Here is a 27142-nt window from a genome sequence, read left to right as displayed (position 1 = left end):
TCATTATGTACCAAGTATGAACATGATTGATGCAGAAATAAAGAAATTAGAACAAGTTGAACAAAAACTTCAAAAAAGGAAGGACATGACCACATATCATTTGACCTGACCCCTAGATGATTCGACCTCATAACCCTCGTTACTCAAGGATCATATTTACCAAGTATGAACATAACTGATGCAGATATTAATAAATGAGAGCAAGTTAGACAAGTGGAATGCCTCTGGCGGTCTCACCCCTCACCTGAATCACGCGATTCAATATAGCAGCATTGCTGACTTTGAAAACTACTGTAACTCGCACAAGATGTTCAGTGATACATGGTTACTCTTATTTCCATGTTTTAGACCAATACACTTTCAAAGTTATAATGGTAATTCAACAGATACCCCCATTATGGCCAAAGTTCATTGACCTTTGTCATGTGATCTAAAATGCGCTCAGGATGTTCAGTGATTCTTGATTACTATTATGTCCAAGATTCATGAATCAGATCCATAAACTTTCAAAATTATGATGGTAATTCAACAGATACCCCCAATTCGGCCAAAATTCATTGATCCTAAATGACCTTTGACCTTGGTCATGTGACATGAAGCTCAAGCAGGATGTTTAGTAATACTTGGTTAACCTTATGACCAAGTTTCATGAACTAGGTCCATATACTTTCTAAGTTATGCTGTCATTTCAAAAACTTAACCTTAGGTTAAATTTGGTGTTGACGCCGCCGCCGTCAGAAAAGCGGCGCCTATAGTCTCACTCTGCTATGCAGGTGAGACAATAAAAACTAGCAAGAAGTCTGATGATCAATATTTTCTGATTTCATGCCATTTGGAGCAAGCCTTTTATGAACCCCTGACAAAAACGTTTTGTGTTCGCTCAAGCATGAACAAAACTCTTTTTAATGGCATTTGAAAGATAAGACATCAGAGCATCTATTAACATCAAAATATAGACATCATAATTTGAAACTAAATTTTGATACACTTTTTTCAAAACTGTCCCGTTCTTAATACGCACTGTAGAAAGTTTTGTTAATTTATTGTTATATTAAAAGAGAGTGGGGGATATTGTGTAAGAATTTAGCTGTACATGGTAGTAAGTCAGTTTACCGTGTAAACATGGAGCTATAGCTCCATGGTCATGATGGTGTAAACGTAGAATTCAGGCCGATTAAAATACTGAATTCAATATGGTAGAGTTGAGTTTGGAACATCAAAACAATCATCAAATATTATTAAGTATACGGGATATTTTGAAGACAAGATAGAAACTCGTATATTTTGTCTGTCTATTCAAATCAACACAAAATACGTCACATTAACTCAGCAGGGATTCAGCCGTGTGACGAGAGACCATAATCATGATGACATTCATACACCAATCCTTCATAAAAAAATTGTCATTTTCCTACTGCTCCTCTATAATAACGATAATAAAGATGTTCTTTGTACATAGTACACTTTTATCATGGCCACCTCAGTAAAAATGACCATTCGCATTGAAGTTTGAAAGAAGTATCAATGCAAATCCATTTTTTCGACCTAAAATGACATTTGATCTTGATCAACTGACTTGGAATTTTAGTCACGCAATTGGTGATACCAAATCTTATATACAGGCTTTATGGAATATGATTTTCTCAGAATAAATTTTTTTAAATGTTATAATTCAAAACAAAAAACAAGTTCGTTGATTTAGACAAAAAGACTCGGTAACATACTATTCATTTCGTCTCATTGATATCCAATAATTATCTCACACAGGTTTTTACTAAATGTCATCACATATTCTTAAAGCTAAATCATAGTAGTTGCAGTAAAACATTAATTTCGTGAGAAAGTCTGTAAAACCAAGGTTAAGTATAACTTACAGAGTTTTGGATTCAGAAAAGTGCAAAGAGGAGGGGGGATCGGAGGGAAATTAAAATTGATTTTATTGATATAAATAAAAAAAAGCATATACAACATAACGTTATTATCTTTTCTCATCTATATGATGAGGTAAAACCTCATCGATATGGTAAATGTGATTATTGTGGTAGCATGAAAAAAATTACCACAAAATTATACGGGCGGGTGGCAGCTTACATGAAATGTATAAAAGCAGGAGCATGTCGACCAACCCCCTGTAGAAGTCGTCGATGATTCCGTTGCATCGATATTATTTGAGAAGAGAATCATTTAGAATCTTTCGGTAGTTTCCAGAAAGCAGAGATTACAGTCCTGTGGGCCTATATAGGTAAGTCATTTGCAGGGGAATGAGTCCCTGGATAAACTCTCTCACAGACACTTGGCTGAGCCCAGAGCCAAAGCCAACTTCGGCAGAATGTTTCCTCTACTCCTTGCTTGATCATTATAACCTGATCATAAGGAACTGGCTTTTCTTACAGGGTGGCGAAAGTGGGATCTTGGCAAAAATGGAAAATCCCATTTGTCTAAAGACCTGTCACATCGTTCCGTGCAAGTCTTGATCGTGACTTGCGAGAAACTATTATTTTGCTATCCGCAGGTTGCCCGCAACTCACCGCAAGGCTTGCACGGAATGATGTGTCATAACCTTATGTTACGCAGGCAACCTTGCAAAACCTTTGCATCACTTTATACCAAACAAGTAAATTTTCCTCCATGTCATTTTCAAATTAATTTCATTTATTTATTTCAACACGACCTATTCAGATAAAGCTGTGTTCTGTCCGTGAACCGAAAGATTTACGAACTGTTTGGTCCAAAACGTAAAAACTCGCATTGTTCTCAGTACTTCGCAATTTATTCGAGTGTCGGATCGGGGTACACGCGTCAACTCATTATGTCGTAGCTTTTCTATACTGACGTCGCAAGTCTGAACGCATAATGTCGCAGCAGTATTCGCTACAGGACTCGAGTTAGATAAGACATAAAATATATTTTCACTGATTAATTTGTACAAGCTCTGTCATCTGAACGTTTTTTAGAGCGTGTTTGGTGGGGCAGGTGCGGGTGCAGGGGGGGGGGGGGGTCAGTATTGAATTAATTGTCAGGAGAAGGGGTAGATTGTAATGTGTGGACTAGTGAAACGGAAGTATACGCATATCACCATTTATCTGGGCATATCGCTATACATGCAATTCAACTTATTTTGCAAGAGGGTAAAGTCATCTAGCTGAAAATTAAATGCAAATTTAATTACATTTCATTGTTGTTCATGACATATTAATACATAAATCATATTTCGTATTGTTACTCGGAATGTGCCATCAGTATATTAAAAATTTAGCGCGCGATTCGCGCTCGCATATCTTATACTGCCAAAAACTGCTCAGAATGTTCATTACTTTGGTCTAAATGCATCAAATACCCAAAATGTTGAGCTCGCGCTTCGCGCTCTCATTATCTATTTAGGCAATGTGAGATAGCCTATCTTGTTTGTAAGGATAGTTAATCAAATGTATTTAAAACTTCAGTCTTTAGTTGGGACTGCTCCCTCTAACAGCAAAAATTGGCTTTTAGAGGCCGATCGGGGAAACATGAATGAAAACATTCTGCGCCCCAGCCCCTTTTGGCGAAATCACGCTTTATATATATATATAATAAATAAATAAATTTTAGTCCCCCTATATCCCTTTACCTTTGCCACCCACCAGTTTTAAAATCCTGGTGCCGCCGCTGCTCGGGGGCTCTCGTTAGAAGAGAAATGCAAATAGGTTGCATGCAAAACTTTGTAGTGCCCGGGTATTTTTTTAAACGCAGATTTTTTTTCTGTGAGGAGTGGATGTGGAAAAACGAATCTTAAGTGATATTTAATAATTTCGTGCACATTCAGTAAAAAAGGAATGTTTTCAAATTTTACCGGGGGCATTAATTCTGTCCCCTCCCGCTGCGTAACAACATGTTATTCATTTATCACTGGCTCCCCTCTCCCCCACGGGAGATTTTGTATAGGACCTATCGCTTTAAAAATTATTGTTCATACTGTACATTCCGAGTTACAATACAAAATATAATTTATTTCTTAAAATATCATGAACAGCGATAAAATATTGTGATTTTTTAGAAGTGACCATCTCTTCATGATAATGATTTCAATACTGCCCCCCCCCCCTGCATTCGCGCCTGTCCCACCAAACACACTTTCAAAAACGTTCAGATGACAGAGCTTGAACAAATTACTCAGTAAAAATGTAAAAATATATCTTATATCTTATCTGCAACTTGATTCCTGAATGCCGATGCGACATATGCGTTAAGACTTGCGACGTTATGCGTTAAATGTTGTGTTGGGAAAGAAAAAGAAAAATAACTAAACAAGAATGGTGAAAGTTTAAAGAAATCAGACAAGCAATAAGAAAGTTGTGGCTGCTTAAAAATTGAGATCCCTAAGACTCTGTAGTTTTCAAATTGGCAATTGGGTAAGTAAATAATGACAAAGGGCAAGAACAACTTTCCCATAGGCCTTGTACTTAAAGGGATGGTCCAGGCTGACAATATTTATATCTCAATAAATAGAGTAAAATTTACAACGCAATATGCTGAAGATTTGATCAAAATCGGATAACAAATAACGAAGTTATTGAATTTTAAAGATTTGCATTATTCCGATAAAACAGTTATGGGCATGTCTTCATCAATATTCATTATAGGTGTATGATGTCATATTCCCACTTATTCTTTTGTATTTTATTATATGAATTAGGTTTATTCAAAAAAAATTTCTACCAAGAACTAAAATAATTGTACAACTGATTAAATGCATTATTTATTTATTGCTGCAACTTATTTCATCATAAAGGAGACACACCATTTACACTTTTATGAAAAAATGAAACAATTCTGATTTTATGTAATAACATAAGAAAAATGAAAGTGGGGATGTGACATCATCAGCCTACCTAATGAATATGAAGACATGCCTAGAACTGTTTCACCGGAAAAATGCAAATGTTTAAAATTCAATAACTTTGTTATTTGTTATCCGATTTTGATCAAAATTTGATCAAAGTCGGATAACAAATTTAGTTTTCAACGTTTTGTTCTGTGAATTTTACTCTATTTAGTCCGATACAAATATCTTAGCCCGGAGTAACCTTTTAATCATGAGGGATACGTGGTTTTTGCCTAAGTTCCCATTCCTGGGGCAGTAATCTAAATATAACCCAGTAGTATATTTTTTTTATGTCCGCATGAAAAAGGGATATAGTTTAGGGTAAAATTTTTGAACAAAACATATACATTTTAGCTATTTCATGTCTGGAGTACATGGAAGAGTACTGCCTTACATTACTATGACATCACATATTTTTGCGGCCAATTTGATGTCACCATGGGTTAACTTTAAACAAAAATCGTAACTTTCTTATTGTTTGCGCGATATTGTTCAAGCTTTCATCTATCAACTTTATATGATTTTTCATTTTCCTGTAAAAGCAAGTTTTTATTTTGGTTGGAATCACCATTAATGGTTATTTTCATGGAAGAACATTTGTGTGACGTGGTGAATAGATGGGCGTAATTTTTAGTGGGTTCGTGAACCCATTCGATTACAGTTCAACTAATATTTCTTTTTTTAAATAAATATATATTGATTTCTACTATTACACTACCAAAACTGCATCAGCAACAATCCAAAATACACTCTTTAGAACACTGTCATACCTCAGAGTTTTATCATGCCTACATTATGTATGCTCGGGGATCAACACTCTACAAGCAGTGTTTCTTCCATACATATTTGAAATTATTTTTGCAAGCTTTTGTTATCACATAATAATGCTGTTGCATGATTCTTTTAACTAATCTGTACTTGGTTTGTACTCATTACTAATTTGCATTTGATTTGATGTTTCTGATGGAAATGTAATAAATTTGTTCACTGGCGTAAATCCGTGTTGATGGGTGAGGGGATGACTGAAATATTTTGGCCTTTTTTTGCAATCATGTTTTTAGATCATGGGGGGCACCAGAAAAATGTTTGAATCACTGAGTGAGCATGCTCAGTTGCCAGTTATACTGACCTAATATAGAGACATTTTAAGGACAATGTCATTAAACGGATATGTATCTCACTGATCAAATAATGCGAGCGCGAAGCGCGAGCTGAAATTTTTTTATACTCACACCTAAAAAGGAACATTATAATCAAATTTGTGTAATCATGATAGGTACCTGTATCGCTAAACATTGCGAGCGCGAAGCGCGAGCTGAAGTTTTTTTTGTATAATTTTACCCCAAACAGCCAGATTTTAAGACATATATTTTAGGAATCCATTAAGAGTATGCACATCTCAATAAAGTCATCTCATGCGAGTGCCAAGCGCTTGCTAATTTTATTAGAATTACATCTGAACACATGAAACACTTTTTGTAGTCATTGCAATCATGATTATCGTACGCATCTCACTAATAAGATATTGCGAGCGCGAAGCGCGGGCTGAAAATTTAGATAATTCAGACCTGAAGTGGGGTATTGTAAGGTTTCTTTGTAGGAATTACCTAGGACCATACGTATTTCATTAACCAAATGATGCGAGCGCGAAGCGCGAGCTGAAAATTTTTGATATTCAGATCAGAAGAAGGGACATGTTAAGGACTGATTTTAGGACAGACAATGCAAGCACCAGGAACAATGAAGACGTAGGCCCTGGGCAAATTATGTTTCATAAAGTTATGATAAAAAATGTTTCTTATGTAATGTAACATAACATAATTATGATATAATATAATATAACATTATAATGAATAATATTTTTTTCTTTCCCACTACGTTTCTCTTCCTTTCTCCCTCTTTTCTCCTTTTCCCCTTTCCCCATTTTCAGCCGATTTGGGGGGGGGGCACATGCCCCCCATGCCTCCCCCCCGTAGTTACACCACTGTATGTCCATATGGAAAATACCCCTCCAATATTATTATCTTTTTTACCCCATGATGGTTTAATGGTTTTATTAGAGATTACATTCAAATTTTTTGACATTCCATCTTAATCCCTTCCCAAAGGCCCCAACATTGATAAATTGGATGAAACGGGGGTTTCTCTCCAATGTTATAATAAGCTAGACATAAGTTTTATTTACATTTATTTGCATTTTATGATTCAATAATATTGTTTTATTTGTTAAGCGGTATTCCAGGAAGAATCTTCACCAATAAAACAATTATCTCTTGTGATTTTTTTTTTCATTTCTTTCGTAAAAAGTGGGGGATGTTTGTACAGGCCATCCCCCCTCCTCGAAAAGTGGGGGGATATTCCCCCCCCCATCCCCCCCCCCCCGGATTTACGCCAGTGAATTTGTTGATCTTCTTGAATCTTGAGAAATTTTTACGTAAATTTTTTTTATAAGCACATATTTCTAATTAAACTAAAGTGTTAATTGTGCAAAATAGACGGAATGGCTTTAGACTAAATAAAGGTAGATCATGTGGTGAGTGGACGATTTGGCAATGGACGAATTGGCAATTTACCGATCAATGTATTATGTTCGGTATATGGGTATATCATGAATAATTATTATATGTCTTCATGAATTGTTCAAGTTAATGGTGTTGTATTTAGCAATGTCCTGTTGGACTGAATTAATATAATACAAATCATTTTGTTCTCTGTCCCCCTCTATCTCTCCCTCTCTCTAAATACTGTAGTTTTTTATATTTATCTCTTCTCCAGATTAAATGATGGATTTCAAACTCACCATCATCTTGATCGCTGCTTGTTTCACCGGTATCGTTCTTGCACGTTGTCCTAAACCAGATGACATCCCAGTATCTAAGAACGGAAAATATGTTTGCGCCCGTGCATATGAAACTGGCCACCACGTGGAGGCCTTGTCGTGCAAAGGCGAATTTCTCGATATTCCTAACGGGGACATCACTAGAAACGCCTATGAAAATAAACCTTTTAAAACGCCAGGCGCTATTGGAGCACTCGTAGTACGACCCGGATGTCACATTGAGCCATTCGGGAGGGACAATTTTAAATATGACGATTCTCTAAAATATAATGGTGTCAGAATGGAAGTTGGGGTTTATCCTTTAATTTACTACGATTTACCTGGCAAGATTGCTTATTTTGTTCATGATTTAGGGCGTTTTGGATCCTGGGTGTGTGATTGTGCTTTTACGAACGCACCGTTTGAGTGTAAACCTGAAGAATCCTATAAGATTCTTCAACTATGTAACAACCCCAACGTTCCAGAAATGTCGTGCGATTACGAGGTCCAGTCGGGAATGGTTTTGGGCACCTCTGTTACTCACGGAGAGAGTATATCCCATTCTGTCGAAGTTTCGGTAGGACTATCAATCAAGGGGATATTCGAATCTGAGTTATCATATTCAACTTCAACTTCATATGACTGGTCACACACCAACAGTGAAGAGTACAGTAAGGTTACCACTCGTAAGGTCAACTGCAAGGTGGAAAAGGGTCAGCACGTGATATTGCGTCAAGTGATCGGAAAATGTGGCGACACAGTAGTATACACTGCACATTTTGAGTGTCGAGGAAATATCGCATTTGGTCTCGGTAAGTTTCATTCGGTTTACACACACACACACATCAACAGACCGACCCCACACACATACACCCTTACCGGGGGGGGGGGGCACTTTCATTGATGAGTGGATACCATGCGCGACTATGGAGTCTCGAATGGCACCCTAAACAAATATTTTCCATATTCTGAAAATGCATCCCTTAACAAGGATTGGTGTGTGAAACCCTACCCTTAGTAAGTATTGGAAACAAAACGACACCCTTGGCAAGTATTCTCTGAATTTAACCCCTTAACAAGTACAGCGATATTTTAATGTTTATTATGTCGCCGACCTCGGTCGTCAGTTTTACCTTTACATATATCATTAGGTTTAGTATGGCCCCACCTCCCATAACTCGAAACACGTAGTGTTGACTGTTGGGACAAAAAGTACATCCTTTATATGACAGTCCACCCCAACAAAACCTTGATTTGAATAAAGAGAAAAATTCAACAAGCATAACACTGAAAATTTCATCAAAATCGGATGTAAAATAAGAAAGTTATTACATATTAAAGTTTCGCTTCATTTCACAAAACAGTTATATGCACATCTCGGTCGGTATGCAAATGAGGGAACTGATGACATCACTCACTCACTATTTCTTTTGTATTTTGTTACATGAAATATGAAATATTTTGATTTTCTTGCATTGTCACGTGAAATGAAGTTTCATTCCTCCCAGAACCCGTGGAATTCCACTATTTTAACATTTTGTGCTTCAGGCAAGGAGGTCCTAATCATCAAATTCGTAAAAATTGAAATATTGTATAATTCAAACAATAAAAAACAAAAGAAACAGTGAGTGACATCATCGACTCATTCATTTGGATGTAACTGACTACTTCAAATAACCATTTTGTTGAAAATAAGCGAAACTTTGAAATGTTATAACTTTCTTATTTTACATCCGATTTTGATGAAATTTTCAGCATTATTATTGTGCATGTCTGATTTTTCTTTATTGATTCAAATCAACATTTTTCTGAGGTGGACTTGACCTTTAAAACAAGCTTTCGGCCCTTAGGTATCTGAAGATATGCAAGAGAAACAAATGGCTATAATGTACAAACGAATTCTTGATATTAGGATATTACCAAATACAATTTGAATAAAGAAAAAAGAGAATAAAGAAACTGATATTTTATATTTAAGGACGGTCCACAGTTAAAGTGAAATCCATGTCATTTTTACCGAACTTTGCACATAGATACTTTAACACTTGAATATTCCACATATGCAAAAATCAACGTGGGTCCTCGTGCATGATGTTTTGCCATAGAGCTTCAAATTTCTCCAAAAATGGATGTTATAAAGAATTGCGCGTTCAAAAGAATTTAGCATTTTTTAGACTTCACGAGATCACCGAGTTTATACCTCTATTACTCAGTCAAAATCCATGGAAATTTCATCAAATTTCGCAATATAGTTTATAAAAGCATCCTTAAGATGGGGAATCTATTTATATTGCTATATTTAAATTTCAATTTAATAACGCATTAAATTTTCACAAACAACAAACTGATCACAACTGATCTTTAATTCACCAAATAACCCTCAACTTTGCAAGTACCAAACAAACAAACCTGAAAGAAATTGAAAGGCTAATTCCGGCCCACCCTAATTTTCATACCATTTGTTTAAGTGGGCAGTGCTCGCTCAAGCATGAATAGTTTTCCAACTTTTTGGTGTCATTTGAAAGTTGACTTTTCCCCAAAAATGCTACATTTTTTCATTTGGAAGCCATTTCAAAAGTGTATAGTTTTTTGGTGGACGCACTGTATATATATATACAGTGCGTCCCAGAATAAACGAAACCGAGATTTAGCGATGATTTATCATAACTTAATCATAAATACATTATACAAATGACCTATCAATGTAAAGCTTAGAATCTCCTCTTTCATCTGGTATTACTTAGATTATTTTTCATTCACGCATGAGTGAGCAAAAACAATTTGAATAAAGGATACCAAAAACTCATTTGGCGGGGGGTATCTGAATTTCAAAAAGAAAATCTCATGCCTAAAAAGTTCAATATCTGCTCTTTCATTTGATACCTTAATCACAAAAAATGGTCCAGAAGTAAACAAGTTATGATCCCTCGAAACAATGCTTGTATTTCCATAATTTCATTAAATAAACGTGTTTTCACCGGTTTACCACTAAGCTATCGAACGGTATAACAAAAGACTAAATGCATGGCTGATCGTCAACAAAACGGAGCGTCGAGTGAGTCTGGACGCTAGCCTGTAAAACCTCTTAATTTCATGAATTTATTGAAAATCAAGCCTTGTTTCAAATAACCAGAACTTTCTTATTTCTTGACCATTTTCTGTGATTAAGGTATCAAATAAAAGAGCAGATATTGAACTTTTTAGTCATGTGACTTTCTTTTTGAAATTCAGATACGCCCCGCCAAATGATTTTTTGGCATCCTTTCTTCGAATTGTTTTTGCTCACTCATGCGTGAATGAGGAATAATCTAATTGGTATCAGATGAAAGAGGAGATTCTAAGCTTTACGGTGGTAGGTCATTTGTCTATTGTATTTATGATTAAGTTATAATAAATCATCGCTAAATCTCGGTTTCGTTTTTTCTGGGACGCACTGTATATATATATATATATATATATATATATATATATATATATATATATATATATATATATATATGTATATATATATAAACCGAATATAGTAGGGGGACACATTATCAAATGTCCCCCTACTATTTTGAGTCTTTTATGATGGAGAAAAATAGTATCATTCACAATCGAAATAATACATGTATTTTGGAATAAATGACCTTACATTATGAGTGATAGTCTTTTTTTAATTCGCTTATCAAAGTTTCCAGTCCCTGGTCTCCCCTACCTTTAGGGACAGATTTCCGCCAATGATTATGGGATAGGAATCTGTTGGTCAAGTGTGTGTATTTGTGAACTTGAGGTGATGATGTTATTGAGGTCGTTGGTTCGTATCTACGACAGCTCATGTAAAATAGGCTTATACCATTTCCAGACATGATGAACGTGTTTTGACTTTTATTTAAAACAGAAACTAAAATTTTATGGACACAGTGGTCTGTATTCTGAAGTCGGGTTTAATTCAAACCCTGGTTTAAAGTTGTGGTTTAACATTTGAGAGCCAATTGGAGCACAAATCCCTTACAGTACACATTAAATTCATTAACTCATAATGACACCCAAATTGTTCATAATTGTCTGGGAATGATAACTGAAGTATTTTTCTTCCTTATGAAAGCAAAAGGAAACAAAATTGTATACATAAGAAATAAACAATATAAACAGAATTGTTCAACTTCTGGGTCCCTATAATTTTAGCACAGAGTTAGATCGCGGTCTAAGTTAACCCTGACTTCAGAATAAATACATGGTCCCTGATCACACTCCTCTGAGAGTGAGACGAGGGACCAGTCATTTTGGAGTGGGATTTGCATCTTATGATAGTGCATTATAGCACCTTCTGGAGTGAAAAGTGTATATATCTAGACAAGATGGCCCGTATTCTGAAGTCAGGTTTAAGTTAAACTCAGGTTTAAAGTTGTGGTTTAAGTATGGACAGCCAAAAGTATTAATTTTTTTATTAAGTTGTACGTTTCTTATGTTTGCTGTGCTCTTTCCTGATTCATCGATGGTGAAGACAATAATCTATACATACTTCCTTGACAATTATGAATGATTTGAAAGCCAAATGAGCTGAAATATTATATCCCTTCTGTTAGTGATTTATGTAACAATTGGCTGTCCATACTTAGACCACAACTTTAAACCTGAGTTTAAGTTAAACCCGACTTCAGAATACGGGCCTTTCACTCCAAATGAAGTAAATCCACTTTCAAAAGATGTAAATCCCACTCCAAAACGACTGGACCCTCGTCTCACGCTGAGATGAGTGTTATTAGGGACCAATCTAACTCTTTTTTTTCATCGATGTTTTCAGCTGTTTTTCTCATTTTTTTTTAATCTCTTCAAGCCCTCCCCACACCGCAAGCTAAGAACATATATGCATACCCATGCCCAATTCATAAATGTGTTGTTGCGTGCTTCATATACATGCGCACATGACTGGTTATTACTTTTACTAGTTAGAAATTGAATGATCCCCTGTCTGCCGAACTATAACCCCACCCCTGTTGTGTGTTTTCTCAAGTTTCAAAGTTAAAAGTGAAAACTCTAATTTTGCTTCAAAATTATTATGAAACAGCCAACAAGATATTGACATTTAAATAACGAACTTTTTTTCATTTTGAACTTTTTTATTCTTGATTTGCATGAGAAGCCCCCCAAAAAATCAATATTCGTTTGATGACTAATCATGCTAATAGGATGTGAAAGTCACATGGAATATTTACAAGCTGTATATATTTATTTATTTGGGGCAGTATAATCGTCACTGTTCAATATGTCACCCTCTTGTTTTTTTCTTCGTTATTCCACTTATAGATCCAACTACTGTCTACAATAAAGCTTTGGATATTGCCATGGCTGCCATGACTGCCAAGGAAGCTATGATGGCTAATAGTACAGAGGTTGGTGAAATCGATGTTATGGCTTCCATGGCTCGAAAGGAGGCGACCCAGGCCAGGGATGCTGAGCCAAGCTAGATCGCCAGCGATCGCTGGGGCGCAGAATGCTACAGTGGTGTAGAATAGGACTTCTCCCTAGAATCAACAATCAGTCAAATGTTCTGCGTCTTAGTGGATACGTGCTATACAGCACAGTTTGGAATTTGGACCGGCATCCGACCTTTACAGCCTCGCAAAATTAAGTTGCGATTCCGCATTTTGACTTCTCGGATTGTATATTCTCCACTTTGCTTGCGTTTAGGTTTGGTACATTTGGTACCTTGTCTCATTCTTTAGAAATTATTTTGATTCAATCATGGTAACTTAAAAAAAAATCAATTCTGGTTAGGTTTGATTTATTGGTTTTACTTTCTGGATTATGGTTGCAACATATTTTTTTATCATGACGTCATGTGTTTTCACATTATTCTATATCTTCCCTTGGTCGATCCACTTAGTTGTTTTGTTTTTTAAATCTAAAATTGTATAACAATATCCCACAGTCCTTTCTATTATTGGTATCGTTAAAAAACATTTATAACTGGGCAGCTATCAATACGGCACCCGATATTTGTTCATACATATTCGAACGTAATGGTGGTCATTTACTCAATTCAATAGGCCTAGACAGCCATCAAATTAATTGGTGATCGTGACCACAGAAGGAATATAGCATCGATATTGGGGCATTCTAATTTCATTCAGTTTTCGTTTTGCCTTGAGTTCTGGACGATTTGAATAGACTATCAATTTCGTTCATTCATTTATTATTAGGGTATTATTAAAGAGGTCCAGTGTGGAGCTAGAAATATTACTTGAAAACCAAACATTCTTGTGCATAAGCATTTAAATTCATCTCACTCTATGGTCATGATGGTTGATATGCTTATGTTGAATGAACGCCAAACAAAAAATGAAAATAACAACGAAATCCTTTGGGTCTGTCCCAGAATGATTGGTGTTTAAAACACAATTAGAATAACAACATAAGAATGCAGGTCCCATTTGCGCCCTTCTGATTGGTCGAAATTGAAATTATGTTTGATTCTGGAAGTTGCGTTTAATTAGAGCTCTCTGTGGAGCAGATCCGTTGACCTATTCATTAAACATAATGGACAAAGGTTCAAGTCTTTGGGAGTAAAACTGTCATTAACCAGTAAGCTGTCGAGGGTTTACATAGTGATTTTTGCAGCATTGTAAAGTTATAACATAATAGGGAAACGCTCATTAGCCATGCATCATGTGCATAGGCCTCCTCAGATTATCCCCTTTAACTTATTGCCCGTATTTTCAATAATAGTGCTTTCTTTGGTCATTTTTGAAGGTATCCAAAGTTATTAAATTCATTTGATTGATCAATCTAGTAAAACGAGTGGCGTTGTTTTTTGTGATTGTAAACACGTGTGAATTGCAGTCTGTAAGTTGTGGTTGTGGTTGTGGTTGTGGTTGTAAGTTGAACTCTTTCATTTTCTAAAAGATTCTAGCATTCCTCATCTAAATTGGAAAAAAAATCATTATGTGGATAATCGTGATATTGTAATTGTGTTAAGGCGGAAAATACGGGTAGCACAAAAGTTTTGATTTTTTTTAAATGACACAGAATGACGAAGTTGTGGATGCTTGGAAGAGATGGGAACAAAACATGCAACTATTCAAAACGGGCATTTGGATTAGTGACTCACGAAAATATTCCAGGATAGAAGTGGTCAAACCTTGTTTTGAAAAGTATTCAAAGACTAAGTACAATTAGTTGGAGAAGAGTGGTGTAATCTAAATTAAAAGCAGGGTATTATACACAAGCATAATAGCCATTTTTATTTTACATATAGTTCATGGTACTTGACCATAGACCTATTATTTATTTTCGCCTGAGAAAGGAAGTTGAAAAAAGTTTAAAATCGGGACCAAAATGGGTGGCAACAACCAAAAAGAGCAAATTACTGCAGGTGATAATACGACATACCCCCCCCCCCCGCTCCATTAAAAATATTATGATATCTCCATCTCAATCCATGGATCCCATTGCATAGGGTCCTGCATTCATTTCAAATACATCACTACATTTCTAAGAAATTCATGCTCAACATTTCTAATATAAACAATAGTTATACTAAGAAATAATGCATACATATATTCTAGTATTAAGGTCTTATAGATACAGGTCCCAATCAATCTATTGAAATGCCAGTTGTTACGGTCATTGTTCAAATCAGATGTAAAACATATTAATCTCTCGATCTACGTAGAATTCTCATACACAGTTCACCTGTGTTTGTATGTATGGACTGCAGTAGAACAGTCTAGAGCTCTGTTAAAAAGCCCTCCCCCTCGACGACCGACCAGACGTGTTTTTTATTTACGATGTAAGCCTACTACATATTTTCATTTTGTTAAAACTGCGATATAAATTAAATTGAATAAAGTTAGTTTGATGTCTGATACAGTTCATTATCAATCAACCCGTCATCATTTTGCTCACATGTCAGTGGACATAACGTCACCAGAGAGACTTCGGTATCCATATACGTATGCATGAGATCTTCTGAAGTACCACTCCGAATCGGTGGCATGTCCATGTAAGCTTATTCATGCTCTTCTCTGCTACTCCGCCAGTCGCTGCGGCATCCACATCGCTAGCCATACTGCATGTACTGGGAGGCAATGTTGGATCCGGTATTGTCCAGTTCATTCTCGAAGCTGTAGACACTTGGTAGGTGCATTTACTAATTCATTATTGAGACTATTCCAAGGTTTTCTCATATTTTTATAAAAAGATTCCTTAAGTTTCTCAGTGACTGATCTTGGGATAAACAGTTTTTTATCATGACCTCGGGCCCATGCACCCCGGCATGTACCCGACCTAGATCTGGCACTACCTCCTGGTCATATCTATGAAATAACTTGTAATTTTCAATCGTATCTCCTCGCGCACGGCGGTAAGTCAATGTAGGGAGTTTAAGTTGAATCAATCTTTGTTCGAATTGATGTTTTTTAACCTCAGGTACCAATTTAGTGGCGCTTCTTTGTAAATAATAGTGCATGAATATGTTTCTTCAAGTAAGGACCCCATGCGGCATACTCCAAATGTGGTCTGATCAAGGCTTTGTATAGGAGTAAAAAGTTTTCCTTGATAAACATGTTCTTCTTATTAGATTTATTAACTTTTGGCTTTATTCCTATTTGCCTGAAAATGTTGGTCAAAAATATAAGCTTTGTGACGCCTAAATCTTCACTAGTTTCAACTTGTGATAGATAATGTGTGGCATTACTATGTGTCATTGTGTAGCCATTGAATTCATCATTCTTTTTTCCAAATGTAATTACACAACATTTATCCGGATGGAACTTTAACAGCCATTTGTTAGACCACGAAACTGCTTGTAATAACTCGGCATCATTGTCATTCTCTACATGTTCATATATCTTCGTATCATCTGCAAATAAATAAATATTACTTGACGAAATCTGACCTGGCAGATCAATGATGTACATGACAAAAAGAAGGGGTCCGAGGACACTCCCTTGCGGAGTTCTGCTAGTAGCATCAGCCCAGTCAGAGAAGGCATCATTAACACAAACACGATGCTTCCTACCGACTAGAAAAGATCTGACCCACTCACATATGGGCTTGGAAATGCCAAATCCCTCAACTTTGACTAAAGCCTCTGGTGCGGGACATTATCGTAGGCCTTCATGAAGTCTATAGATGACGTCAACTGCATCGCCGACCTCCAACACCTTCATCTTTTACTTCTTCTTCTTCGTCATCTTCTTTTTCTTCCTCTTCTTCTTCTTTTTTCTTTCTTTTGGATATCTTTACCTTCCTCTCATTCTCCTTATTCTCACATACTCTCTCCCTTTTCTCTTTCCCTTTCGTCTTCCTTCTCACCTTGTATCTCTCAAACTATTTATTCTTTTATTTTTATTCTCTTTTGCTCTTTTTTCTATTTTCCTTTCAAATTATAAATCTTTATTTTTTTCTGCCTATGTTCTTTTTTCTCCATTTCTATTTTTTTTTTTCTTTTAACGCAAAAACTCTTTTAAAAATGCACTGTATTATTTGTTTGATGATAGATTTAACTTTTTTATTTAACCTTTTTAACCTTGACAATTTATCATGTTGAATTTTAATAAACTACATGAGCAACTCTGGATTTTTTAGTAACCCGATCACCGCTATCCAGTCCTCTTTATGTATGGTTACATATTTATGTATTTCGTATTTCTTCCCTATTATCTATTTTCTTTCTATTCAACTTTATCTCTCTCTCTCTCTCTCGTTTGTTACGTCGTTGCTCTGTTCTTAGGCCTACTGTTGATGTTGTTCTTCCCCTTCCCATTTTCTTGCTCGTCAACGCTTCTTTTCTCATTTTGATCTTCTTACTCTTGCTAATCTCCATATATATACTTTTCTCCTATATTTTTTTGTTCTATTTTTTCAAAAAATATATTTTAATCATATAAAACCCCGTATGGGTATTTATTGTATTCGTGTTTCAACATTCAAAATCACATTACATAGGCAATAACAAGGAAAAAATCGAAATATGGCATATTCAAATAAATGAGACATTATTTATGAAAGAGAAAAAACTTACAGCATCATACGTTTTGGTAGGACTTGTTGTGATACTATTTCTCACTATTAATAACTTCTTTGATTCTTTTACATATTTCTTTTTCAAATAAGTATTTCAAGTTCACTTCACGACAATCTTTTCCTGATTGATTTCCTATATAATCTAGAATACATCAAAAGGCAATTGTTAGGAACGAATCTATAGTTCAGCTTCTTTGTGAGGTTTAAGTAAATGTAATTCTGTTATTTCAAGGACAAAGCACACATGCACGGACATACCCACTAACTCTTTATACACTCATCCATTATACACCTATACACAGACCCAGTGGCAAATCTACAAATGACAAATGGGAATTAGAGGAATGCAGAGATGACGATCATTTCAAAAAATTGTACAGGTATATATGCCTATGTCAGGATTCTAGTCAAATTGATCCGTTGGTGCTATCTGAGCGATCTCAACCAATTAAATATGAAGCGCCACTGTACCATCCTTTCCGAAAATATGTATCCGTGCCCCGTTGGTCTGTTTGATGTCCTCATTGTTCTGGGCATGACTGTTGGGTATGGCAAGATTCAGTACTGACTTCTCTGACCTTGTCTTCCAATAGAGATCTCAGGTGGGCCATCTCTTCTGTGGAGGATAAAGAAACGTGTGAAAGGAAACGTTTGTTTTGATTGGCAATAATATGGAACTGGTCTTCGACTTGTTAATATGGTGTGTTTCAAAAAGCTCACTTTCATTCAATGCAAAATTCAACCTCTGATTTGAGAATGCTGAATCAATTTCAAGAACAGCCAATCATACTTTACTTGTCGTGAAAAACATACCTTTAGTCAATTAACATATAAAATCATTAGTCATGACTGGGTTCTATTATAGATTTAAAATTGATCCCGGGTTTCTTTTAATGCCCCCCATGAAAGAAAAAATATAAGTAGCCAACCCGAGTAGTGACTTAAAGTCCTCTCAGACCATTGGTGACATAACTTTGTGAATAATAACTTACAGAGCGCACAATGACACTTATCTTTACGACGTGATTGATCGCGTTACCTATGGCAATCATTTTCTTGGAACATACTTATCTATTCTCACATTCCATTATCAGTATCTCCCCCCAAATAACTCTTGTTCCCACACCAGTTTAGGTCTCACAGGCCTAATTCATTCCCCATAGACTCGTGTGTTAAATTGGCACTTTAAAAAATTCATAAAAAATAAGGATGAAATTCGGGGGTCGAATGTTTACTACCAGTGGATAGGATATATATCTGGCAATCCATATCTGACCAGAAAAGGGTCCCTCGACCGGCTCATTTTAAAAATAAATTGGCGTGTTTGAAGACACCGTCGGGGGGAGCAGATTCATCACCTCAAACAGCAAAATATCCCTAATCCTTCCGCCAGTCAAAATATAGTCCAAAATTGACGATATTTCTTCCCAATTTGGGAAAAGGAAGTTCAGTAATTACCAAAAATAGAATCAGTGTTAGATGGACAATCATATGCATACACTTTGTCAATCAGCCATATCAAAATAAAAAAAATAGCAATGGGTTGGCTCGAATGAATATCTCTTGCTTTCCCAATGTTAATAGGCCCGTGAGGCCTTTACAACAATATCGGCTGTAACCCTACACTTAAACATTGTTTTCTTAGTACGACAATTATATCAGCCGGTTTCATTTAATCACCTGCGTTGGCAATGAGATTTGGGACCAGGTTCTTGATGAAGTAGCATTCCTTTACATTCGGTGTTCCTTCACGGTTCTCGAATAGAGGACTTAATTCTTTGTAGCTAGGTGAAGATGGGGTGTATCTGGACCAAGCCGGATAGTTCGAGCTTGCTTCTTCACCTTCAGTTGATAAATTTGGATCCCTACACATCAGAGAGAGGAAGATTAAGAATTGGTTAATCAGGGGTAATAGTTTCGCATTTCTCCCCCCCCCCCTCTCTCTCCCTCTCTCTCTATTTCTGTCTCTAATGCTATACAAATGCACTATTCAATCTTAGGTGTGATCGCTTTAACATTATGTGGATCCATCTTGCTGAAGAGATGATAGATACACTGAATACTGAAGAAAGTTGTAATTACCTGAAAGAGATAGAAAATTAAATAAAATTAAAAAGAGAGGATTTTACGAAATGATTGATCCTAACATCCTACTTGAACATATTAACATTGTTCTACTATACAAGGGAAGGTGAGTACAAAGGGCTTCTTTATAGGTAAGGGGCCAGTCTTACCCTGTTTTTGCAAAGTTGGACCAGTATCTCATGATCTGAAGCGACATCTCGACTTCTAGGTCGTTGCCGAATCGACCCGTCATTTTCCAGTCGTCGTCGTCGGAATTGCCCATGAAAGGTGCACCAAACACATAGGCAATGTCTTCCACATGTGTGGCACCAAGCCAGTCATACTTGCTGCCCCATATTGAGAAGGAAGGGACATGTGGCATCAGATACGGGTAGACGTTCCTTCCTGCCCTAGAAAGGTCCATAGAGAGATCGAAGGTCGGGCAGAGGAACATGGCCTGGCCAATCAGTGTGGTGGCTTGTGATACGAAGTTAGCATCGTCTTTGGACAACTCGGATGTAAGAAAATTTCAAAACTAATCCCACAGGTTCAACATTCGATTTCCAACCATTATAACATTATGTCTACCCGTATGCCTGCACCTTGTCTTCCTACAAGTACCAATTTTTTAAAGCTAGATTAGATAAATTAAAGGCCTGTGGTAGTTTTGTGTGAAATACAAAAATAATAAGTAAAACAAGCAGAAGACTTTTTGGATAGAACGAAGCTCTTAAAGAGGTTAAGATGCTGCTAGCCAACGGTACCAAATGCACGAAAGGCACACCAAAGAATAGTATACTGAAAAATAAAATTATGTGTAAAGACTGAAAACGGTAATACTGATCGTTATGATTACACACATGATTGTGTAAGTTTCCCTGGGGTCTAATCGAAATTAAGAACATGACTTATAGTCGGAGGCAGTGTTCTTAATATGTATTTCTATAAACTGTGTCTTAGACCAATAAGCTCGGAAATAGGAAAAGGGTGTTTTTACCTCATCTGGTGATGGATAGAGTTGTTCGGCTAAGTCGAGAGTGATGGGGTCATCCGTGCCTAGGTTACTAGCAATGGTGTGACGGAATTCTGTATGGTTCATAGGATATGGTGTCGTTCCTTCTTGGCCCTTCTTCGGATCAGGGATGAAGCGGTAGGATCCTTCGTTCTGTCATAAAATGAATATTTTATACTTTGTACTTTTTTTACTTGTAATAACTAATAAAAGATGAATATATACCGTTATGAAATATAATTAGCAAACCAAATCAAAATGGCTTCCTGGTCCTTTTCGAGAGAAAAATGCAAAAGCTTTTAAAATAGTGGTAAGCTTACCGCCATACAACCAATGATCACATCAACTGGATTGAACCTTCCTACTGACGCCATTTTAATCGGGTCATCGGGTAAGAATTGACCTTCAGCCACAGGATGTACAAAAAGTTCACTCGACATCCGCGAAATCTGACGGATTAGAAATAATAAGATAATAATTAAGATCTCGAACTATTTTTATTTTTCAAACCAGCAAATATTTTGTCAAGAATGTTTATAGGCCTATTTGTTATTATGGATTTGGGGCTCCTTCCATTCGCTTTCTCGGAAATTGATCAGAATAGAGCACCATATTAATAACTGTCCCCTTACCATTTATTCTGACTTTGAGTTACAGGATGGGAACATTTCCGAGTACGCTAAATACTACACTTCAATAAATTTGATCAACCAACTCGATTTCCCTTCCACGCATGCGGCAATGACACTTCTTTCCATCCAGAGGCGTTGATCATGGGGGGCAGGGGGGGGCAACCGCCCCACCAATGAAAATATTGGGGGGGCAAACATATCGTTTTGCCCCCCCCCCCCAATAATTCCGCATGTGCAAAAAATAAAATAAGATTGTAATGTTACACAGAAATCAGCAAGCGAGATTGAGATACACAACTCGTTCTTCATCTAAAATCGTGCTCAAAATGTCCGGTTTTCAGATTAGAATATAAAAAAATTTCAGCTCGCGCTTCGCGCTCGCATCATTTCTGTAGCAAAAACCCATACTTTTCATGATTGAATAGGTGAATAGAATGTCCCGTTTTCAGTTCTATACCTCAAAAGAACTCCCACTTCGATTTGCAATAATCTTTTGTTGGATATATTTCTTGTTCTTTATTGAAAACGTCAATTAAACTCTTTTTTTTAAGATCAAAATATCAAAATTTTCAGCTCGCGCTTTGCGCTCGCATCTATTATTATTATTATTTTTTTTTTTATTTGTTGGTGAGATGTGTGTGTGTGTGTGTGTGTTTGAGTCTGTTTGTTTTGTGTGATCGAGCGCCTTTGGAAAGTTGATTCATGATTTTGCCCCCCCCCCCCAATCTGAAAAATGGATCGACGCCCCTGTTTCCATCTTCTACATCTTATTGAGACAAAATGGCGTTGTTTCCGTAAAGAAAATTAGGCAGGACAACCCTCGTCAATGTTGCATTCGGGGATTGAATGCATGACTGAATTCTTTGGTAATATCTATCGTTCTCGAGCAAGGGACCAGGAAGGTTCCTATCCTGTAACGTAAAGTCCCTCGTGCCTTCTTATTCCACGGGTGTGTCAACTCTTGACATACTGTACTTGCCATTTTTATGATTTGAACAGAACATTCTTATAATTTCATAGCTCGTTCACTGTCTTTAAAAGTCTTGGTGTATTCGAAAATGCACAAGAACTTTGTACAATACAAACAACCTTATGCCTGTCCAGATTTTTCTTTTTGATGCGAGCACAATAGTGCATATAGTATTTTTATTATTTGATGTAAGATTAATGAGCAATGTAGATAAAGTGCCTTCCTCAAGCTTAAGGGCTGTACGTGCCGGAAATCGAACCCGAGACTTCTTTGGCGTAGTCGGGCGCCTTAGCCCACTCGGCATGCTCGGTCACAGCACCTCGCAAAGTCCTGGACGTCATGACATTCACCAGGAATTACAATGAAAACAGATTTTATGGACAAGCAATCGTTTAGAATGCATATTATCTATGGTGGATGTTTCATAAAGCTGTTCGTATAAAGTCAAGAGCGACTTCAAGAACGACTGGTGATCCTTTCTTGTGGTAAATGGTATGCGCCAAAATGTTCATTGGCGATGGGCTAGCGCGTAAGAAAGGATCACCAGTCACTCATAAAGTCGCTCTTAACTTCTGAACAGCATTATGAAACGGCCCCCTGGTTGGGTAGATACTATATGGCATCCTTAGTTATTCACAAAAAGGTACGTTTTTAATTGTATATTATTATTTTCATACCATCACCGGTTGGACTTAAGTTTTATTGCTATTTATTTCTCACATAATAGGATAAAATAAATATAGTCATATCTGTACATGGACAGTAAAAATCCGAATCTGAACCTGTAATCACACTGACCCCTTCTACTTCAATAAAATCCTCAACAGGTACACGTCGGAGACACCGTACAAGTTCACTTGTTGTTTCCACGTCGCAACCAACAGCTTTAGCGACGTTGGAGGACATTCGAACTGCTTCCGCCATGTTAGAGTGATAGGACCAAGTTTTGGTGGAGGCTCCACTCTGTATCAGTGAAATGGAGGAATGACAGCCAGAGAAAAGAAAAAAGTAAGAATTTAAAGAGTAATGGTTGAATAAGAAGAATAAGAATTTGAGGGATAGTCAGTCTTAATTTGGAAAGTGGATATTGTGATAAACCGATTGTCCGGGATCGGGAAATATACAAGTTAGTAATTATTTCCATTCCGATATCTAAACATGGAACTACATAGTGTAGCAAAATGGGCATTTTTTCGTAAGATTTGTTTGCCACTGAAACCACAAGTATGGTACATTTTCGTTGTAGTTTGCTGTCGGTGCCATTGAGAGCGACTGATCTCTTGTCGTGGTGTATTAGTGAAAATTAAGATTGCCAATTGTTTTATCAGACCTATATGAACTTTAGTTTGGTATATTCAATTCGTATTTTAGACATTCCAGAGTGTTTAATCTTTAACCAACCTGCATAATTGCTCTTGAGAAAAGACCAGCACTCATTGTCGACAATAGGTGAAAGTTAATACTTGCTGACCCAGCGCTCTCTCCAAAAATTGTCACCCTGGCTGGGTCGCCTCCAAAAGCTAATTCGTGACATTTCGAAAGTGAGAAGTTTTTAAAAATTTACATAATTTTATAAATACATGTTTATCAAAATCTTGAATCACCTGAAGAATAACTACCTCTGTTAATTATCATCTCTCCATGGAGAAACAAATAAATAATTCCGGAGGGGCCAGTCAACAATGGAGGGGGCATGACGTCGGATAGGGGCAAGCTCGGTCTTCCATGGGAAATGACAGATTGCGCTACTGGATTGATTTTGAAGAACTCACATTCTAATGGTGAAATTTATGCAAAGTGACAATATATTTATGTTTAGTTGTCATAAGGTCAAACGCGTAAGTGTGATTTCCTGACTTTGGAAGAAGTTTAAACATCCAGAACACACTATGACCAGTGACTTTAAGTCGAATGTGTGTGATTGTACTTGTCGGAGTTCATTAACCTTGCTTCTTGTTGATCAAAAGTATACTAAATTGTCCACATGTGTGGTACTAAATGTAAAGCCCACCCCAAAAGAAATATTGATTTCGTACTTCAAAAATTAATACACTAAACATGTGTAGAATTGAAGTGATGTAGGACATTTATAGGCAATACCACAAAACAAGAATTTAAAGAAAAATCAAGATTATTTTACAGTGTCAATAGCATTTTATACCCTTTTTGTATCACGCAACAATTGTTGACTATCATTTTACGCGTTTGTTTTGTCTCGAGTGTGTACAGGAACATAGATAAGTAACCCCCACCGCGAAATAATTCTACCAAGCTCCATAGTTGCATTTCTCCACGCTTCCTTTATCACCTGTCTCTCTTACCTTCAATATTATCTTGAATCCAGATAAGAGCTTGTCTTTGGTCTAAGAGGCCAATGTTTGCTGGTATCGAACCATCACCTGCATGCAAAATAGCTATCAATTTACGCATCAATAATGATTTATGTTTCAAATTACAAATAATTATATACCTTTCAAATTGACAAATTATCAAAGTACGAAAATATACCATATTTTACTAGACTTTTATACACTGTGCAATATGAAATAATATATACATTTAACACACTCGGCGGTGAAATGCTTTACGATTTGAAGAACTTTCAAAGGAAAAAAAAGTCATATGATAGAAATGTCTTACCGATAGTCATGAATCCTAGTGCCCCTAGCCTGTAGTTTATAGTAACCACGATTACGTCATTAAAAGCGGCTAAAGGGGCGGGGAGCTGACCTGGAAGAGATCCGCCTCCGATATGGTATCCACCACCATGAATCCACATCATTACAGCTGCATTATGGGGCTTTATGGATCAAAATTATGAATTAAATCATGCATGCAATTTAATCTAACAATTTCCCTCCCTCATTTTTTTTTTCGAAATGAAAATTTCTTCCAATTGTAATCATCTGCATGTTCAGCTGTGCTCGCTCGTACATTTTACACATGATGCTCGCGAGGTTATTAAGTCATATATTTTGCCAATGACGTTACACTCATAGCTTCCATCGAAAAACTTTATTTTCTCTCACTCGCTGCACTCGCTCGTTCTTGCTTGCATACAGGATATTTAGTGATAAAACAGATTGGACAAGCAGCACAAGTAAGATGAAATTGTTAACCTTTTGGGGGGGAGGGCACGCAATGTATATAACACATGCAGAGAATATTTATTCTTCTTCGCTCGCAGAGCATGCTGGTGTGGCTTTAAAAGACATACAGAATCGGCAAGCTAGGATCGAGACTAATAACATTAGCAATATGTTGTAGTTGTCAATGTTATAATTATCTTCTCTTCAATATTATTTATTTTTTCCTTGCTTGTTGCACTCGCTCAAAGTGATTGAGATACAAGCAGTAAGGGAAGCAAAATATTTGTTAAGTCGAGATCATAAAACAAATAGGTATCTTATAGACATAATAGAGAGCTGTGGTATATGCAATTACGAAATTCAATTTTATCACACCTATAGGGAGTGGTTATTTTTCTCACTCGTTACGCTCGCTCTTATATTTAAAAAGTGAATAATGTACGGCTAAAGGAATACGAAAGCATGGAACACCGAACATGTACCTTTGGATCGGGGACGAGTACATCGAGGGTAAGGCAATCTTCAGATTGTTCTGGCTTGACTTCCCAAAGCTCACTCCTTTCCTGCGGACATACTACAGCAGGTCTGGTCGCGTCGAAATCTCCCTGGATGACCTTGGCAATGGGGCTTGTGAATCGGAGTTGACCTACAGGTGGCTCAGCGTATGGAATCCGTGTAAAAGCTGATACACTGCCGTGGTAGTCAACTGGAAGCTGATGAGGTTGTAGATCGAGTCGCTTTCCATAGAACGTCGCTGTTGACGTTTTCACGATCGGCTGGTCGTCATCGACAGAAGACGCCGGGTTTTGAATGAACAACGCCACGACGACGAACACGAAACAGGAGAATGCAGAAAACATTTTCTGTTAATATTGCAGCACCCAACAGTTACGTTTAGACTCAGTGTTCGTTCAGTTTTGCGTAGAGAATCATTTTATGCGTGTATTGTTTGTTTATTCATAGCTCGTGAAACAGCGAGGATGACCTGTAACCCTGCACGCGCGTTTAATCATAGTTCATTTGTTGGCACCCAACCGAACATTTCCTTTTCCGCCTCTCTATGATGTACCCTCCCCCCCCCCCCCATAGGCGGATCCAGGGGGAGCCCGAGGGGCCCGCCCCCCCCCCCCCTATTGGCGGAGCGAAAAAAAAGAAAAAAAAGGAAAGAAAGAAAAAAAGGGGAAAAGAGAGAAGAAAAAGAAGGGGTGATTTTCATATCTTGTTCAATATTGAGTTTAAATATCAAGTTTGGATATCGAACTTTCATTATTTTGTGTGATTTACAAATTGTTTTTTAAAAGTGCTTTGTAAAAATGTCAGTTTTATGGTCTGAATATTAACATTTTCTGCTCGTGCTGCTCGCTCGCAAATTTTGATTTATCAGGTATTTTCGTGTATTCCATAAAGTTTTCAAAATATATATTTTCAGGTCTGATTGTCAAAACGTATCAGCTAGCGCTGCACGCTCGCATTTTGATCGGCGGGTTATGTATGTCTCAATATTGATTTACAACAAACTACTTAAAATCCCCTTTTCATGACAGTTCATCAAAAATTTTGGCTCGCAATTCGCGCTCGCATTATGGTTAAAATATATTAACTTGATGTATCCTATTTATAATTACAAAAGTGCTTGAAATGTCCAGTTTTCAAGCCATAATATCATCAGATTTTGCGCCCTC

General features: G+C 36.8%; 2 protein-coding genes across 3 annotated transcripts; one reads left to right on the top strand and one right to left on the bottom strand.

Annotated features, from left to right (window-relative positions):
• Positions 1-2131: 2131 nt before the first annotated feature.
• LOC135153866 (uncharacterized) lies at positions 2132-14455 on the top strand. The gene is made up of 3 exons (XM_064098301.1): positions 2132-2242; positions 7637-8491; positions 12972-14455. The coding sequence occupies exons 2-3, from the start codon at positions 7642-7644 to the stop codon at positions 13130-13132; spliced, it is 1011 nt and encodes a 336-aa protein (XP_063954371.1). The 5' UTR covers positions 2132-2242; positions 7637-7641; the 3' UTR covers positions 13133-14455.
• Positions 14456-17118: 2663 nt separating this feature from the next.
• Positions 17119-26449, bottom strand: LOC129259482 (cholinesterase 1-like). 2 transcript variants are annotated; one of them, XM_064098287.1, is made up of 10 exons: positions 25943-26449; positions 25012-25171; positions 24693-24770; positions 23773-23891; positions 23170-23334; positions 21090-21218; positions 20755-20922; positions 19928-20268; positions 19374-19558; positions 17119-18309 (listed from the first exon to the last, which is right to left on the bottom strand). In XM_064098287.1, exons 1-10 carry the CDS (start codon positions 26318-26320, stop codon positions 18215-18217), a joined length of 1818 nt encoding a protein of 605 aa, XP_063954357.1. In that variant the 5' UTR covers positions 26321-26449; the 3' UTR covers positions 17119-18214. The 2 variants fall into 2 exon arrangements, with proteins under 2 accessions (XP_063954357.1, XP_063954365.1); XM_064098295.1 differs by having other exon boundaries at positions 25012-25158; positions 25943-26406.
• Positions 26450-27142: the final 693 nt, after the last annotated feature.

Source organism: Lytechinus pictus, chromosome 1 (assembly GCF_037042905.1).
Source record: "Lytechinus pictus isolate F3 Inbred chromosome 1, Lp3.0, whole genome shotgun sequence".
Classification (NCBI taxonomy): Eukaryota; Metazoa; Echinodermata; class Echinoidea; order Temnopleuroida; family Toxopneustidae; genus Lytechinus; species Lytechinus pictus.
The sequence above is the reverse complement of the archived record's forward strand: the minus strand, read 5'-3'. Positions and strand labels throughout refer to the sequence as shown.